Source organism: Panulirus ornatus, chromosome 36, assembly GCF_036320965.1.
Source record: "Panulirus ornatus isolate Po-2019 chromosome 36, ASM3632096v1, whole genome shotgun sequence".
In the NCBI taxonomy this organism is placed as follows: Eukaryota; Metazoa; Arthropoda; class Malacostraca; order Decapoda; family Palinuridae; genus Panulirus; species Panulirus ornatus.
In genome coordinates, this window is record NC_092259.1 from 14,115,580 (window position 1) to 14,135,032 (window position 19,453).

Here is a 19,453-nt window from a genome sequence, read left to right on the forward strand (position 1 = left end):
GGCATGTGTATGTGTAGGAAGAGAGGAAAGTGATTGGTTCTCAGTGAATGTAGATTTGCGGCAGGGGTGTGTGATGTCTCCATGGTTGTTTAATTTGTCTATGGATGGGGTTGTTAGGGAGGTAAATGCAAGAGTTTTGGAAAGAGGGGCAAGAATGAAGTCTGTTGTGGATGAGAGAGCTTGGGAAGTGTCAGTTGTTGTTCACTGATGATACAGCGCTGGTGGCTGATTCATGTGAGAAACTGCACAAGCTGGCGACTGAGTTTGGTAAAGTGTGTGAAAGAAGAAAGTTAAGAGTAAATGTGAATAAGAGCAAGGTTATTAGGTACAGTAGGGTTGAGGGTCAAGTCAATTGGGAGGTAAGTTTGAATGGAGAAAAACTGGAGGAAGTAAAGTGTTTTAGATATCTGGGAGTGGATCTGGCAGCGGAAGTGAATCATAGGGTGGGGGAGGGGGCGAAAATCCTGGGAGCCTTGAAGAATGTGTGGAAGTCGAGAACATTATCTTGGAAAGCAAAAATGGGTATGTTTGAAGGAATAGTGGTTCCAACAATGTTGTATGGTTGCGAGGCGTGGGCTATGGGTAGAGTTGTGCGCAGGAGGGTGGATGTGCTGGAAATGAGATGTTTGAGGACAATGTGTGGTGTGAGGTGGTTTGATCGAGTAAGTAATGTAAGGGTAAGAGAGATGTGTGGAAATAAAAAGAGCGTGGTTGAGAGAGCAGAAGAGGGTGTTTTAAAATGGTTTGGGCACATGGAGAGAATGAGTGAGGAAAGATTGACAAAGAGGATATATGTGTCGGAGGTGGAGGGAACGAGGAGAAGTGGGAGACCAAATTGGAGGTGGAAAGATGGAGTGAAAAAGATTTTGTGTGATCGGGGCCTGAACATGCAGGAGGGTGAAAGGCGGGCAAGGGATAGAGTGAATTGGATTGATGTGGTATACCGGGGTTGACGTGCTGTCAGTGGATTGAATCAGGGCATGTGAAGTGTCTGGGGTAAACCATGGAAAGCTGTGTGGGGCCTGGATGTGGAAAGGGAGCTGTGGTTTCGGGCATTATTGCATGACAGCTAGAGACTGAGTGCGAACGAATGAGGCCTTTGTTGTCTTTTCCTAGCGCTACCCCACACACATGAGGGGGGAAGGGGATGGTATTCCATGTGTGGCGAGGTGGCAATGGGAATGAATAAGGGCAGACAGTGTGAATTGTGTGCATGGGTATATATGTATGTGTCTGTGTGTGTATATATATGTGTACATTGAGAGGAGAGTCTGTGTACAGAATGGAAAAAGGTGAGAACAATGGAAGTAAGGGGAGTGGGGGAGGAATGGGATGTATTTAGGGAATCAGTGATGGATTGCGCAAAAGATGCTTGTGGCATGAGAAGAGTGGGAGGTGGGCTGTTTAGAAAGGGTAGTGAGTGGTGGGATGAAGAAGTAAGAGTATTAGTGAAAGAGAAGAGAGAGGCATTTGGACGATTTTTGCAGGGAAAAAATGCAATTGAGTGGGAGAAGTATAAAAGAAAGAGACAGGAGGTCAAGAGAAAGGTGCAAGAGGTGAAAAAAAGGGCAAATGAGAGTTGGGGTGAGAGACTATCAGTAAATTTTAGGGAGAATAAAAAGATGTTCTGGAAGGAGGTAAATAGGGTGCGTAAGACAAGGGAGCAAATGGGAACTTCAGTGAAGGGCGTAAATGGGGAGGTGATAACAAGTAGTGGTGATGTGAGAAGGAGATGGAATGAGTATTTTAAAGGTTTGTTGAATGTGTCTGATGACAGAGTAGCAGATATAGGGTGTTTGGGTCGAGGTGGTGTGCAAAGTGAGAGGGTTAGGGAAAATGATTTGGTAAACAGAGAAGAGGTAGTAAAAGCTTTGCGGAAGATGAAAGCCGGCAAGGCAGCAGGTTTGGATGGTATTGCAGTGGAATTTATTAAAAAAGGGGGTGACTGTATTGTTGACTGGTTGGTAAGGTTATTTAATGTATGTATGACTCATGGTGAGGTGCCTGAGGATTGGCGGAATGCGTGCATAGTGCCATTGTACAAAGGCAAAGGGGATAAGAGTGAGTGCTCAAATTACAGAGGTATAAGTTTGTTGAGTATTCCTGGTAAATTATATGGGAGGGTATTGATTGAAAGGGTGAAGGCATGTACAGAGCATCAGATTGGGGAAGAGCAGTGTGGTTTCAGAAGTGGTAGAGGATGTGTGGATCAGGTGTTTGCTTTGAAGAATGTATGTGAGAAATACTTAGAAAAGCAAATGGATTTGTATGTAGCATTTATGGATCTGGAGAAGGCATATGATAGAGTTGATAGAGATGCTCTGTGGAAGGTATTAAGAATATATGGTGTGGGAGGCAAGTTGTTAGAAGCAGTGAAAAGTTTTTATCGAGGATGTAAGGCATGTGTACGTGGAGGAAGAGAGGAAAGTGATTGGTTCTCAGTGAATGTAGGTTTGCGGCAGGGGTGTGTGATGTCTCCATGGTTGTTTAATTTGTTTATGGATGGGGTTGTTAGGGAGGTAAATGCAAGAGTCTTGGAAAGAGGGGCAAGTATGAAGTCTGTTGGGGATGAGAGAGCTTGGGAAGTGAGTCAGTTGTTGTTCGCTGATGATACAGCGCTGGTGGCGGATTCATGTGAGAAACTGCAGAAGCTGGTGACGGAGTTTGGTAAAGTGTGTGGAAGAAGAAAGTTAAGAGTAAATGTGAATAAGAGCAAGGTTATTAGGTACAGTAGGGTTGAGGGTCAAGTCAATTGGGAGGTGAGTTTGAATGGTGAAAAACTGGAGGAAGTGAAGTGTTTTAGATATCTGGGAGTGGATCTGTCAGCGGATGGAACCATGGAAGCGGAAGTGGATCATAGGGTGGGGGAGGGGGCGAAAATTTTGGGAGCCTTGAAAAATGTGTGGAAGTCGAGAACATTATCTCGGAAAGCAAAAATGGGTATGTTTGAAGGAATAGTAGTTCCAACAATGTTGTATGGTTGCGAAGCGTGGGCTATGGGTAGAGTTGTGCGCAGGAGGGTGGATGTGCTGGAAATGAGATGTTTGAGGACAATGTGTGGTGTGAGGTGGTTTGATCGAGTAAGTAATGTAAGGGTAAGAGAGATGTGTGGAAATAAAAAGAGCGTGGTTGAGAGAGCAGAAGAGGGTGTTTTAAAATGGTTTGGGCACATGGAGAGAATGAGTGAGGAAAGATTGACAAAGAGGATATATGTGTCGGAGGTGGAGGGAACGAGGAGAAGTGGGAGACCAAATTGGAGGTGGAAAGATGGAGTGAAAAAGATTTTGTGTGATCGGGGCCTGAACATGCAGGAGGGTGAAAGGCGGGCAAGGGATAGAGTGAATTGGATTGATGTGGTATACCGGGGTTGACGTGCTGTCAGTGGATTGAATCAGGGCATGTGAAGTGTCTGGGGTAAACCATGGAAAGCTGTGTGGGGCCTGGATGTGGAAAGGGAGCTGTGGTTTCGGGCATTATTGCATGACAGCTAGAGACTGAGTGCGAACGAATGAGGCCTTTGTTGTCTTTTCCTAGCGCTACCCCACACACATGAGGGGGGAAGGGGATGGTATTCCATGTGTGGCGAGGTGGCAATGGAATGAATAAGGGCAGACAGTGTGAATTGTGTGCATGGGTATATATGTATGTGTCTGTGTGTGTATATATATGTGTACATTGAGAGGAGAGTCTGTGTACAGAATGGAAAAAGGTGAGAACAATGGAAGTAAGGGGAGTGGGGGAGGAATGGGATGTATTTAGGGAATCAGTGATGGATTGCGCAAAAGATGCTTGTGGCATGAGAAGAGTGGGAGGTGGGCTGTTTAGAAAGGGTAGTGAGTGGTGGGATGAAGAAGTAAGAGTATTAGTGAAAGAGAAGAGAGAGGCATTTGGACGATTTTTGCAGGGAAAAAATGCAATTGAGTGGGAGAAGTATAAAAGAAAGAGACAGGAGGTCAAGAGAAAGGTGCAAGAGGTGAAAAAAAGGGCAAATGAGAGTTGGGGTGAGAGACTATCAGTAAATTTTAGGGAGAATAAAAAGATGTTCTGGAAGGAGGTAAATAGGGTGCGTAAGACAAGGGAGCAAATGGGAACTTCAGTGAAGGGCGTAAATGGGGAGGTGATAACAAGTAGTGGTGATGTGAGAAGGAGATGGAATGAGTATTTTAAAGGTTTGTTGAATGTGTCTGATGACAGAGTAGCAGATATAGGGTGTTGGGTCGAGGTGGTGTGCAAAGTGAGAGGGTTAGGGAAAATGATTTGGTAAACAGAGAAGAGGTAGTAAAAGCTTTGCGGAAGATGAAAGCCGGCAAGGCAGCAGGTTTGGATGGTATTGCAGTGGAATTTATTAAAAAAGGGGGTGACTGTATTGTTGACTGGTTGGTAAGGTTATTTAATGTATGTATGACTCATGGTGAGGTGCCTGAGGATTGGCGGAATGCGTGCATAGTGCCATTGTACAAAGGCAAAGGGGATAAGAGTGAGTGCTCAAATTACAGAGGTATAAGTTTGTTGAGTATTCCTGGTAAATTATATGGGAGGGTATTGATTGAAAGGGTGAAGGCATGTACAGAGCATCAGATTGGGGAAGAGCAGTGTGGTTTCAGAAGTGGTAGAGGATGTGTGGATCAGGTGTTTGCTTTGAAGAATGTATGTGAGAAATACTTAGAAAAGCAAATGGATTTGTATGTAGCATTTATGGATCTGGAGAAGGCATATGATAGAGTTGATAGAGATGCTCTGTGGAAGGTATTAAGAATATATGGTGTGGGAGGCAAGTTGTTAGAAGCAGTGAAAAGTTTTTATCGAGGATGTAAGGCATGTGTACGTGGAGGAAGAGAGGAAAGTGATTGGTTCTCAGTGAATGTAGGTTTGCGGCAGGGGTGTGTGATGTCTCCATGGTTGTTTAATTTGTTTATGGATGGGGTTGTTAGGGAGGTAAATGCAAGAGTCTTGGAAAGAGGGGCAAGTATGAAGTCTGTTGGGGATGAGAGAGCTTGGGAAGTGAGTCAGTTGTTGTTCGCTGATGATACAGCGCTGGTGGCGGATTCATGTGAGAAACTGCAGAAGCTGGTGACGGAGTTTGGTAAAGTGTGTGGAAGAAGAAAGTTAAGAGTAAATGTGAATAAGAGCAAGGTTATTAGGTACAGTAGGGTTGAGGGTCAAGTCAATTGGGAGGTGAGTTTGAATGGTGAAAAACTGGAGGAAGTGAAGTGTTTTAGATATCTGGGAGTGGATCTGTCAGCGGATGGAACCATGGAAGCGGAAGTGGATCATAGGGTGGGGGAGGGGGCGAAAATTTTGGGAGCCTTGAAAAATGTGTGGAAGTCGAGAACATTATCCCGGAAAGCAAAAATGGGTATGTTTGAAGGAATAGTAGTTCCAACAATGTTGTATGGTTGCGAGGCGTGGGCTATGGATAGAGTTGTGCGCAGGAGGATGGATGTGCTGGAAATGAGATGTTTGAGGACAATGTGTGGTGTGAGGTGGTTTGATCGAGTAAGTAACGTAAGGGTAAGAGAGATGTGTGGAAATAAAAAGAGCGTGGTTGAGAGAGCAGAAGAGGGTGTTTTAAAATGGTTTGGGCACATGGAGAGAATGAGTGAGGAAAGATTGACCAAGAGGATATATGTGTCGGAGGTGGAGGGAACGAGGAGAAGAGGGAGACCAAATTGGAGGTGGAAAGATGGAGTGAAAAAGATTTTGTGTGATCGGGGCCTGAACATGCAGGAGGGTGAAAGGAGGGCAAGGAATAGAGTGAATTGGAGCGATGTGGTATACAGGGGTTGACGTGCTGTCAGTGGATTGAATCAAGGCATGTGAAGCGTCCGGGGTAAACCATGGAAAGCTGTGTAGGTATGTATATTTGTGTGTGTGGACGTGTGTATGTACATGTGTATGGGGGGGGTTGGGGAATTTCTTTCGTCTGTTTCCTTGCGCTACCTCGCAAACGCGGGAAACAGCGACAAAGTATAAAAAAAAAAAAAAAAAAAAAAAAACATTGAGATGTATAGGTATGTATATTTGCGTGTGTGGACGTGTGTGTATATACATGTGTATGGGGGTGGGTTGGGCCATTTCTTTCGTCTGAGTCCTTGCGCTACCTCGCAAACACGGGAGACAGCGACAAAGCAAAATAAAAAATTATAAAAATAATTTTTCCTTTAATATGCATTCACTGTTTTGCATTCTATGGCATCTATTTATGTTAAACATTTTTACTTGACTTTAATCTTACAATCATTTCATTTACATGTTGGTAAAAGAATGCTACATCTGATTTTGCAGTACTGCTATTCAGACTGGGTAACCAATGTTTACCATCTACTAGTTTATTTTTTCCCACTCACATAGATAACAAAAGGCCTCATCTACTCATAACCATTTTCTAGCTATCATGTGTAATGCATGGAAACCAAAGTCCCATCCCGAATCAGGCTTCAAACCAAAGTCCCGTCCTGAATCAGGCTTCAGAGACTTTTCTTTGGTTTCCCCTGGCCTCTTTGCATGCCCTGGTTCAATCCACTGGGAGAATGTTGCCCCTTGTATGCCACATAGTTCCATTTTGCTCTATCCCATCTTCCTGAATGTTCAGGCCCTAAGCACAAAAATTTTTTTCACTACATCCTTCCATTTCCAACTTGGTCTCCCAATTCTAATTCCTTCCAATTCTGACATACATATATCCTCTTTGTCAACCACTCATCACTCATTCTCCACATGTGTTTAACCCATTTCAAAACACCCTCAGGTCTCTACTTTTCTTATTTCAATAATTCTCTCTTACCATTTTATTACTTATTCAACCACCTTTTCTCTTTCCATTTTATCACTTATTCAATCAACACCACATACTGTCTCAAAACATTTCATTTCCAACACATCCACCCTCATCCATAGCCCATGCCTCATATCCATACAACATAATCTACTAACATTTTTTTTTTTCACACTATTCGCCATTTCCCGCGATAGCAAGGTAGCGCTAAGAACAGAGGACTGGGCCTTTGAGGGAATATCCTCACCTGGCCCCCTTCTATGTTCCTTCTTATGGAAAATTAAAAAAAAGAAAAAAAAAATGAGAGGGGAGGATTTCCAGCCCCCTGCTCCCTTCCCTTTTAGTCGCCTTCTACGACACGCAGGGAATACATGGGAAGTATTCTTTCTCCCCTATCCCCAGGGATTTGGGAGGTCCGGAGCTAATGTGGAAGAATCATGGCCATAGACCCACAGAATCTACTAACATACCTATAAATATACCCATCTTTGCCCTCCCATTCAATGACTTTTCTATTCACATATTCCTCAATGCTTCCAAACCTTCACCCCATTACTCACCTATTGCTCATTCCATCTGCATGATTTCCTTTGCTGCCACATCCACTTCCAGGTACCCAAAATACTTCACTTCCATATTTTCTTAATTCAAACTCACATTCTCAAGCTAACATGTCACTCTACCCTGCTAAACCTAATAATATTGCTTTTATTTGCATTTACTTTAACTTCCTCCTGTCACACACTCTTCAAAACTCAGTAACCAATATCTGCAGTTTCTCAATTGAATCTGCCACAAGTGCTGTGTCATCAGCAAACACAACTAACACTTCCCAGACCCCCTTAATCTCATCCCCGAGAGATTGCAAAGAGCCCCTCACTACAAGACCCTTGGATTTATCTCCCTCAACAACCCCATCCATAAACAAATCAAAACACCCAAGGTGACATTACACACCCCTACACACCTTCACCAGAAGCTACTCACTCTCCTCTCTACCCACTCACACACACGCCTTACATTTTTTGTAAAAGCTATCCTCCCACACCATATATTCATTTGACTGTCCACAAGGCATCTCCATACCCTATAACATGCTTTTATCATGATCCATAAATGTGATTCACTTATCTTTTTCATACTTAATCCTTGATCGACATTTCCGATGTTTGCAAGGTAGTGCCAGGAACAACGAAAGGCTGCATTCACTTACATCCTTTCTCAAGTTGTGATGTGTAATGTACCAAAACCACAGTTCCCTATCCATAACCAAGCACTACAGACCTTTCTATGGTTTCCCTAGGCCACTTCACATGCTTGCTACTCATCACAATATCAAGGTAGTGCCAGGAGCAGACGAAGAAATGGCCCCATTTGCTTACATCTAATATCTAGCTGTTATGTATACACACTAAAACAAGAGCCCCCTCTCCACAATTAGGCCCCACGCACCTTTCCATGATCACTCCAAACTGCTTCACATGCCATGATTCAACCCACTGACAGCATGCCATCCCCTATAAACCACACTGCTCTAATTCATTTAATGGCTTACATACCCTGCAAGCTTCTGAATGTTCAGGCCAAGAGCCTCAATAGCATCTTTCAATCCATGCCTCCACCTCCTTGGTTTCTCCCTTTCCCTTGTTCCTTCCACTTCAAACATAAATATACTTTTAGTCATCCTTTCCCTACTTACTTTTCCATATGTCCAAACCATCTCAGCACACCCTTATCTGTTCTTGTACATACTCCTCTTACTAATACACCTCTCTAATCATATTTCTTATTTCATCTTCTCTCCTCACTGATTCAAACATTTGCACTGGTATCAATGATAATTTTGGTTTTTCTAAATGAACCACTAAAACTATCAGCATTATACTGGATTCATTGTAAATAATGCTGTATGTAATATTATGTTTTTCTACGTTTTTGATTCTGTTTGTGGCATTATCTTTTGTTCATCTGTTTCCTTAGTCAGAGGATTATTGTTCATACTTGTGCTATGTGCAAGTGGCAAGTTAGTGCAGATGTTTCTGAGTGAGTGCACCCTTGCATTCTCTAATGATGGAAAATAGGTGTGTTACTCATTTTTTCATTACTAAGCATGCTTTTGTGTACGTACTCATGTTTTTGGACTTAAATAAATGTGCACTTATTAGTTCTTTCTGCAACCCTGGCCTGCTTTTCATCACATTACCATTTACTTTTATCAATCTGATTTGTTGTAGGTTACCGGGTTTGTCCCCTATTTATCCATGCAAGGACCATGAAGCCTCCTCTGGTCCCAAGATTCCTTAGCATCAAATGGAGCTTCCCACCACTATTTTCTGATCAATTATCACTGTCAAATTTGACTGATTGCTACATTTATAATTTTCAGTTAAGGTTCTGACTTCTACTTTAAACAAATTTCCTTTCAACTTTTGAGATTTGTGATGCTTTCTAAAGTTCTGTGATTCTGCAAGTTGTTCCAACCCCCTGTAAAGGAATCATCTAATTTCTACTAGACTTTTCACTTTTAAGAATGAATTTTAAATAATTAACAAGAAACATGTCAACCATGCCTTCACTGTTGAGTGCCAGCTAACTTCTCAGAATTATCATTCCTATAGATATGCGTGGAGGAAGGGTGTCTGAATCACAGGCTGAGAGACAGAGGGAAACCCATGTAAAAGATGCCTCAGTATTTTGCAGATACAGTCGTGGTATATTTTGAAAAGAATTTTCTGATAACCTGACATTTCTGATCAATTCAAAAGCCTATTCCTCCAGTTTTTGTCAAACTAGCAAGATTTCACAGTAAAATCAATAGTAATGGCCAAGAGGTTTCTTGAAATATCTAAATTTCTTTCAATTTTCCACACAAATTACTAAAATTATCATGAAAAGTATGTCTCAAATGGCTAAACCTTACCTTACTCTCTCCTTCAGGAAGGAGCTGATCATTGTATTCCAAAATACAGCTAAGTTGTTTTTTCTTAAGAATTTTGGACAACTCATCACGATACTTGAACATAATCTTGTTCTGCATGCGCATGGCCTCTTCATCCTCAGTTTTCATTTTTTTGGGTGCACTATCAGGTTCATCCTCTCCTTTACGTTTTCTACAATAAAGAAAAACCATTGATAATGGCAACAAGTGAATTTGTGAAAACAATCTAAGAATAACATTTTCAAATACATGTGGAGCACAGTAGTTTCAGAAGTGGTTGAGGATGTGTAAAACATGTGTCTGCTGGGTAGAAATTAGGTCTTGGAGGAATCAAAGTTAACTAGATTCTGTCTACCCCACTAAGATATCCTGTCCAAGTCTGAGTTTATCGAAGAAGCTGTGTCAACACAAGATGCAGGGTGAATAAGAGGAAAGATCAGAATTGAAGGATGTGGATGAATGCAGTGTTGAGTCATCAGTGTATGAGTGCACTGGAATTTTTGTGGAATGAAAATTGTTGAAAAAAAGGAGAAAAAGTGTAGGGGACAGGAAAGAAACTTGAGGGACACTACTGATGATGGAGGAAAGGGGGAGGCTGATCCATCAACAACCACAGAGATAGACCGGCCAGAGAGGAAGCTAGATATGAAGGATCAAAGTGAGGGAGGAAAGCCAAAGGAGGGGAGCTTAGAGGGGAGATCCCAATGCCAAACCTTATCAAAAGCCTTAGATATCACAAAAGTAACTACACTTGACTCCCCCAAATCCTTCAGGGATGATGACCAGACATCAGCAAGATAGGAAAGAATATCACCAGTGGATCTAACCTTATGGAAGCCATTTTGGTGACCAGAGAGAAGGCTGTGATTTTTGAGGTGTTCAAGGATATGAGAGTTGAGGATGGATTCAAAGACTTTGGAAATGGTACATGTCAAAGCAATAGGACAATAACTAGAGGGGTCAGAATGGTCACCCTTGATAGGGATGGGATGTATCAATGTATATTTCCAAACAGAAGGAAAAGTTTTGGTTTTTAGGCAGAAAGGGAACAGATGAACAAGCACAGGTGCAAGTTTAGAGACACACTCTTTCAGTACATGGGGAAGGATGTTTTGGTTCTTAGGCAGGAACAGAACAGACAAGCAAGCACAGGTGCAGGTTCCGAGGTAAACTCTTTCAGTACATGGGGATAGATGCCATCAAGACCTTATGTAAGCCTTGCTTGTTTCCAGGGAAAGCAGCGCTTTTCAGACAGTCCAAAAAGAGATTACAGGAAGAGGCATAGGGTTAGTAAGAGGAGCAACAGGGGGTGAAGGAATGTTAAGAATCATCCAAGAGGGAGTTAGAAATGAAACAGGAACCAAAGAGAGTTGCACAGTCAAAGGGAAAGACTGCTATAGTACCGTCAGAACGATAAAGTGAAGGGAAGGTAGAGCGACAGAAGTTGTTCGAGATGCCCTTAGCTAAAGACCAGAAAGACCTATCTGTGGATGACAGGGAGAGATTATCTCATAATCCTTCTCCTCATGCTAAGGTGCATACAAGCTAATAATCACCCATCATCTCTTGCCATCCCCTTTCAGATCTACCCACATAACTCTAGAATTTACTTCCTAACACTACATCATACACTCCCACAACTGCTTTAGGAGTAGTGCTACTCATTTCTTATCTTGTCCTCTCACCAACTCGACTTTGTACTTGTAAGAAATTTCCAAACCACTCTTCCCTTATACCCTTGAGCTTTGTTCTGCTCAAAGCTAGAATATCCAGGTTTCTTTCCTCAAACATGCTAGCTATCTCTCCCCTCTTCTCATCTTGGTTACATCCACACACATTTAGACATCCCAGCCTGAGCCTTTGAGGAGGATGAGCACTCATCTCCTGGCTTCTTATGTTCCATCTTTTAGAAACTGAAATTCAATGAGAGGGAGGGGGGGGGGGGTTTCCAGCCCCCCCTTCCATCCCTTTAGTCGCTTTCTACATCTAGGAAGAAATCCAAAGGTAGAATTATTTCTCTCCATGCCTCAGGGAAAATGGAGATATCTTAATATTTTTCTATAGTCTTCTCTTATTAGAGGAAGGCCTTCTGACAAAATATCTCAAACAATTTCTGCTATAACTTTGTAATTCTACACTATATCAGTATCTCCAATTACAAACACCTTTACTATTACAACATACTTAAATAAAAATCTGTGGGCCCATTTCTACATTCCATAAAATCCCAAAACCTTAATACTAATTGGTCCCAATACATTCTGTTGTATAAAAGATGTATAAAGAAAGAGGCAGGAGGTCAAGAGAAAGGTACAAGAGGTGAAAAAGAGACCAAATGAGAGTTAGGGTAAGAGAGTATCATCAAATTTTAAGGAGAATAAAAAGATGTTTTGGAAGGAGGTAAATAAAGTGCGTAAGACAAGGGAGCAAATGGGAACTTCAGTGAAGGGGGCTAATGGGGAGGCGATAACAAGTAGTGGTGATGTGAGAAGGAGACGGAGTGAGTATTTTGAAGGTTTGTTGAATGTGTTTGATGATAGAGTGGCAGATATAGGGTGTTTTGGTTGAGGTGGTGTGCAAAGTGAGAGGGTTAGGGAGAATGATTTGGTAAACAGAGAAGAGGTAGTAAAAGCTTTGTGGAAGATGAAAGCCGGCAAGGCAGTGGGTTTGGATGGTATTACAGTGGAATTTATTAATAAAGGGGGTGATTGTATTGTTGACTGGCTGGTAAGGTAGTGCCATTGTATAAAGGCAAAGGGGATAAAAGTGAGTGCTCAAATTACAGAGGTATAAGTTTGTTGAGTATTCCTGGTATATTATATGGGAGGGTGAATTATATTGAGAGGGTGAAGGCATGTACAGAGCATCAGATTGGGGAAAAGCAGTGTGGTTTCAGAAGTGGTAGAGGATGTGTGGATCAGGTGTTTGCTTTGAAGAATGTATGTGTGAAATACTTAGAAAAGCAAATGGATTTGTATGTAGCATTTATGGATCTGGAGAAGGCATATGATAGAGTTCATAGAGATGCTCTGTGGAAGGTATTAATATATGGTGTGGGAGGCAAGTTGTTAGAAGCAGTGAAAAGTTTTTATCGAGGATGTAAGGCATGTGTATGTGTAGGAAGAGGAGAAAGTGATTGGTTCTCAGTGAATGTAGGTTTGTGGCAGGGGTGTGTGATATCTCCATGGTTGTTTAATTTGTTTATGGATGGGGTTGTTAGGGAGGTGAATGCAAGAGTTTTGGAAAGAGGGGCAAGTATGCAGTCTGTGGTGAATGAAAGAGCTTGGGAAGTGAGTCAGTTGTTGTTCGCTGATGATACAGCGCTGGTGGCTGATTCGTGTGAGAAACTGCAGATGCTGGTGACTAAGTTTGGTAAAGTGTGTGAAAGAAGAAAGCTGAGAGTTAATGTGAATAAGAGCATGGATATTAGGTACAGTAGGGTTGAGGGACAAGTCAATTGGATGGTAAGTTTGAATGGAGAAAAACTGGAGGAAGTGAAGTGTTTTAGATACCTGGGAGTGGATTTGGCAGCGGATGGAACCATGGAAGTGGAAATGAATCATAGGGTAGGGGAGGGGGGGGGGCGAAAATTCTGGGAGCCTTGAAGAATGTGTGGAAGTCGAGAACATTATCTCGGAGAGCAAAAATGGGTACGTTTGAAGGAATAGTGGTTCCAACAACGTTATATGGTTGTGAGGTGTGGGCTATAGATAGAGTTGTGCGGAGGAGGGTGGATGTGTTGGAAATGAGATGTTTGAGGACATTATGTGGTGTGAGGTGGTTTGATCGAGTAAGTAATAATAGGGTAAGAGAGATGTGTGGTAATGAGAGAGCAGAAAAGGGTGTTTTGAAATGATTTGGTCACATGGAGAGAATGAGAGAGGAAAGATTGACCAAGAGGATATATGTGTCAGAGGTGGAGGGAACGAGAAGTGGGAGACCAAATTGGACGTGGAAAGATGGAGTGAAAAAGATTTTGAGTGATCAGGGCCTGGACATGCAGGAGGGTAAAAGGCGTGCAAAGAATAGAGTGAATTGGAACGATGTGGTATACCGGGGTGGACGTGCTGTCAATGGATTGAACAAGGGAATGTGAAGCTTCTGAGGCAAACCATGGAAAGTTGTGTGGAGCCTGGATGTGGAAAGGGAGCTGTGCTTTCGGTGCATTATTGCATGACAGCTAAAGACTGAGTGTAAACGAATGTGGATTTTGTCGTCGTTTCCTAGCGCTACCTCGCACACATGAGGGGGTAGGGGGTTGTTATCTCATGTGTGGCGGGGTGGCAATGGGAATGAATAAAGGCAGACAGTATGAATTATGTACATGTGTATATATGTATATGTCTGTGTGTGTATATATATGTATGCGTTGAGTTGTACAGGTATGTATATTTGCATGTGTGGACGTGTTTGTATATACATGTGTATGTGGGTGGATTGGGCCATTCTTTCGTCTGTTTCCTTGCCCTACTTCGCTAATGCGGGAGACAGCGACAAAGCAAAAATAAATAAATAAATATTCTGTTTCTTTAAAATTCTCAGATCTCAGTGATGAGATTAAAATCTTAATGTGGCATCAACAAAGCTAGATAAATTTTGTCTGCTCACTGCACACATGAATAACATACAGAAAAAAACACTCTTATTTCTAGTCTAAGAATACAAATGTGAAAGCAAAAATGGCAATCATGATTACTTACACTTCAGATTTCTTCAACTTTCCCTTTAGCAATTTCTTATCATCAGCAGAGAGAGTGTTGTACCCAGGAAGCATATCACCACTCTCAAAAAATTCCAATTCAGTACGCTTTTTCACAAAGCAATCTATGTGATGCCATAGATCTACAGGTCCATACATTCGGCTTCGCTCACTATCATAATCTTTCTTACTTATCCGTACTTCATCCTGGGAAAAAAATCAATTTGAGAGGACACTCACTCTCAAAAAATAATGGAAACCTGTATCACATTACTTTTCTTTGGAAAATATCACCATAATGAATTTCATTTGACACTTCTCAGACCAAGCTAACCATTTCTCTATGTAATTCTGGATACACTGATGTGATATTTTTCACATTTTATTCTATTCAATCTTCCTAATTTGCACTCACCTAAATTATTTCCATCATGTAAAGAATACTAACATAACTCTCAAATTCATGTGGGCATTCAGGCAGGAACACTAAACGATTGTTAATACCTGGTAAGACTTGCATTTATTTCACTTATTTTCTCCTACATTTTTATTAATATGTAAACTGAGAGCTAATTGTTTGTGTGCCCACACCACTGGATAGACCATGCAATATTTGGCAAGCTGTTGCATCACATGATAATTGTGTGGCCAACACCAACTCAAGCGTGGGCCGTTTTAATACCCGCTTCTTTCCATACATATCAAAGCTATGTAACTCTCTACCTTCTCATGTCTTTCCCAATAACTATGACCTGGCAAATTTCAAAATGTGTTTTATGATGTGTGTATGAAGAGATTGAAAGTAATTGCAAGTAAAAGTAAAGTAATGGTGTTTGCAAAGAAATGGAGTGAAAGTATAGATTTTGTAAAACCATATAGAGTAAAAGAAGAAAGTGCACTATATTGTGCTGTGGATATGGGGGAAAAGGACAGGAAGAAGAGAGGGAATTTAAGTATTAGGGAGCTGTCTTGGTTAAGTGTGATGATATGAAAGGAGAGATAAGGGTGAGAGCAGTACAGGGCAGAAGAGTCATCGGGTCCCCTAACAGAATAATGAAGGCTAGAGGTGTAAGTAGGAAGTGAGGAAAGGATTAAGGGACAGCACAGTCCTCTCAACCCTGACCTATGCAGCCAAATGGATGTGGAATAAGGGAAAGAGGTCAAGAATCCAGGCTGTGGAAATGAGTTATTTGCCTTCATACAATGGCACTATATATGCATTCCACCAATCCTCAAGTACTTCACCATGATCTATCCATACAGTGAATATCCTTACCAACCAATCAACAACAAAGTCACCCCTATTCTTAATCAACTCAAATGCAATACCATCTGTTCCCACCACTTTGCCACATTTCTTCTTCCATACGGCTTTCATCACCTCTTTTCACCACTCTCCATGACTTTCACTTCACATACCACCCAAACATCTGCCACTCTATCATCAAACACGTTTAAAAATCCTTTAAAGTACTCACTCCATCACTACCTGTTATCACTTCCCCCTTTTGCCCTCTGCATTAATGTTCCCATTTGTTCTCTTGCATTTTTGCACATTATTCACCTTCCAAAATATCCTTTTATTCAACCTGAAGTATCATGATACTCTCTCACACCAACTCTCATTTGCCTTTTTTTAAACCCTGCACCTTCCTCTTAACCCCCTGCCACTTTCTCTTTTATATCTCTCAATCATTTGCATTCTGTCCTTGTAAGTACCACTAAAAGTATTTTCTCTCTCATGAGCAACTTTACTTCTTCATCCCATCACTCACTATCCTTTCTAATCTACTCATCTTCAACTTTACTTCTTCATCCCATCACTCACTACCATTTCTAATCTGCTCATCTTCCACCTTTCACATTTCACATGCACCTCTTGCAAATGTCATCACCGCTTCCCTAAATACCTGCCACTCCTTATCCACTCCCTTCACTTCATTTGCTTTCAACTTTTGCCATTGTGCACTCAATCTCTCCTGGTATTTCATCACACATGTCTCCTTTCCAAGCTCACTTTCTCTCATCACTCTCTTCTCCCCAACATTTATCTCCTTTTTTTTCAAAACTATACAAATCTTCACCTTCACAAGATAATGATAAAACATCCCACCAGCGACCACTTCTACCTAATGCACCTGCCTAAACCTTCCTACCTTCTATCTATTGCTCCTACAATTCTGCTAAAAGGCAGGACTAAAGCATAGTGCTCACCACATGAAAATCTAGTTACAATAATGGAGTTATGCGAGTAAAGTGTTGTCAAGTGCTACGTGTGAGAAGGAGAGCTTGTGTTAATGGATAGAATGTCAGTAGTCCACATGCAGGAGAGGCAGAAAGAAAAGACAGCTACCTGGGCCAGAGGAGTGCAATTTGACACTCACTGAAGTGTTGACTCACTACACAGCCATACTAAGACGGGTAGTACTGGTAAACCATGGAAGGGTCTTTAGGGCCAGGATGTGGATAGGGAGCTGTGGTTTCGGTGCATTACACATGACAGTTAGAGACTCAGTGTGAATGAATGTGGCCTTTTTTGTCTGTTTTCCAAGCGCAACCTCTTTGAAGCAGAGGGTAGCGATGCTGTTCTCTGTGGGGGGTAGCACCAAGAATGGATGAAGGCAAGCAAGTATGAATATGTATATGTGTATATATGTATATATTCGCTACCTCGCAAGCGCGGGAGACAGCGACAAAGTATAATAAAAAAAAAAAAAATATGTATATGTCTTTACATGTGTACATGTTGATATGTATATGTGTGTGTATGGGCATTTATGTATGAATGCATGGGCCATTCTTCATCTTTTTCTAGGCGCTATCTCGCTAAAGCAGGAAACGGCGATCAAGTATAATGAAAAAAGAATAAAACCCATTTGCCGATTATATAACATACCTAACCAGTCAACAATCTTTCTCTCACTGCTTCTAAAAATATCTGACAAGTCAGTAACATATGAAGTCTCCCCTTTCCAGGGAATGATGCACATAAAGTATCAGTTTGGTTGCAACACACCAGTGACATCTGCTCAATAAATGCCTTTTCAGTCATAAAATAAATGCCTATTCAGTCAAAAAAGTCTTTCTCCCATGAGCCATCAACCTACTGTTTCCCCCAAATCTTTTGATTTCTTCATTGTTCAAGCAGATACGTGAAAGCAACTGTACCTTTTTAATCTTTTCCTCACATCCTCTGCACATAGCTCGTCCACTTTTGGCATATTCTACAACAAAATCTTTCATACCAGCATTGACTGCTGCCTTCTTTGCTTTCTTGCTTTCTTTCCCACTACTGCTCGAGGCACTGGCAACACCACTACCAGCATTCTCTGCAAAATTTACATTAATTAGTTCTACAAACGACAATGAAAAAGGGGAATGGTCCAACAGATATCTTTCTTTTCATAATACAACTAAAAATTTCAAGTCAGCATTAAATTATTCTACCACTTCAAATGGAGCTGAAGAGTTTCTGGAACTGTTTGGCAAAATATAGACCTCATTACTAATGGGTGAAAGGAAACTAATATCAGTGAGAGATACTGGTTTTGACAAGAAAATATGACAGTTCAAGAGTGCAAACAATTCAAGGCTGCAAAAAAAAGAGACTGCCATGGAAGTATGTGGTGTGGCATGTAGAGTCCATGGCAAGAAAGGAAAAACACAATGGAATGAATGTTTAAAGAAGTTAATGGGGAAAAATTAAGTTTTTTAAGTAAAATCTCATAACTACAGTGTAACAAAATTTTACTCTTTTTTGTTCCTGGGTAATATGTGCTATTTTTTAATTGATTATGTCTAAAAGGAATACAAAATGGCTATTACTCCCTTGAAACTATGCTTTTGTGATAAGGACAGAGATATTTTGAAATTTACCTTTGTTGTTGTGGCCTTTGTTGTCTTTTCCTAGCACTACTTTGCAGGGGAGAGGATTGTCATTTCATGTGTGGCGGGGTGGCGATGGATATGAATAAAGGCAGCAAGTATGAACTATGTACATGTGTAAATATGTATATGTCTGTATATGTATATATATATATATATATATATATGTATATGCGGAAATGTATAGGTATGTATATGTGGGCATGAGGACGTTTATATATATACAAAAGTGTATGTGGGTGGGTTGGGCAATTCTTTCGTCTGTCTCCTTGCGCTACCTTGCTAACACGGGAGACAGGGACAAAGTATAATAAAGAATAAAATAAATAACCTGTTTTTAAGAACATTCCAGATAGATTAAATGCTAAGCAACTAATCTAGAACTTTCTATAAGTTTCCAGTAATATAAATGGTATTCAAAGGGGGAGGAAGATGTTGTAGATCCACATTACAATTTCAGAGTTGGAGCTGTGGAGAAAAATCCACACCACTCTAATCAAAAAGACATCATCGACTTGATCAGAAATCTTGGTCTTACAAAGTCCAAAGCCGAGCTTTTGATGTCTAGATTCAAGCAGTGGCACTTGTTGGATAAAAGTATACACATTGCAGATAAGAAGCATTACCTGGCATTTTCCGTCTTCTTCACTCGTCAAGCTGGGCTCTGTTTCTGCCACAACATAAACAGTCTGTTTGAAGCAATCAGAATCTCCTGTAATCCAAACAAGTAGCACCTCTTTGTTGACAGGTAATTCAGAAGCCTCAAAGCCATGCTGTTCCACAACGTGAACAAGTACCTGTCTCTTCCCTGGCTCACTCACTTCACCTCAAATAACACAAAAGTGTTAAGACCTTGCTAGATGCCTTGAAGTATGATGAGTACAGCTGGGAGGTCATCAGAGACTTCAAAATGGTGGCATTCCTGAGATGGGTCTCCAAGGCAGTTTTACTAAGTTTCCCTGCTACCTTTGTCTTTGGGACAGCAGGGACACCATCGTGCACTACCATAGGTGGGATTGACCACAGCAGACCAAATTGTTTGTGGGAATGAACAACATCAAGCGGGAACCATTCATGGCCCCCAGATGGTCCTCATGAAACAATTTGTCACAGCTTTCGATAAGGAGTCTGTAGGATTCAAGTACCTTCAAGACTT

The 19,453-nt window shown here is 41.3% G+C and overlaps 1 protein-coding gene across 1 annotated transcript in view; it reads right to left on the minus strand.

Annotated features, from left to right (window-relative positions):
* Positions 1-19,453, minus strand: part of Parp1 (Poly-(ADP-ribose) polymerase) — a 497,767-nt gene that overhangs the window by 110,746 nt on the left and 367,568 nt on the right. Inside the window, exons 4-6 of the mRNA XM_071683522.1 lie at positions 17,581-17,741; positions 14,414-14,619; positions 9,696-9,885 (exon numbers count right to left, since the gene is read on the minus strand). Coding sequence (XP_071539623.1) covers positions 9,696-9,885; positions 14,414-14,619; positions 17,581-17,741 — 557 coding nt within the window. The remainder of the gene's footprint in view (positions 1-9,695; positions 9,886-14,413; positions 14,620-17,580; positions 17,742-19,453) is intronic.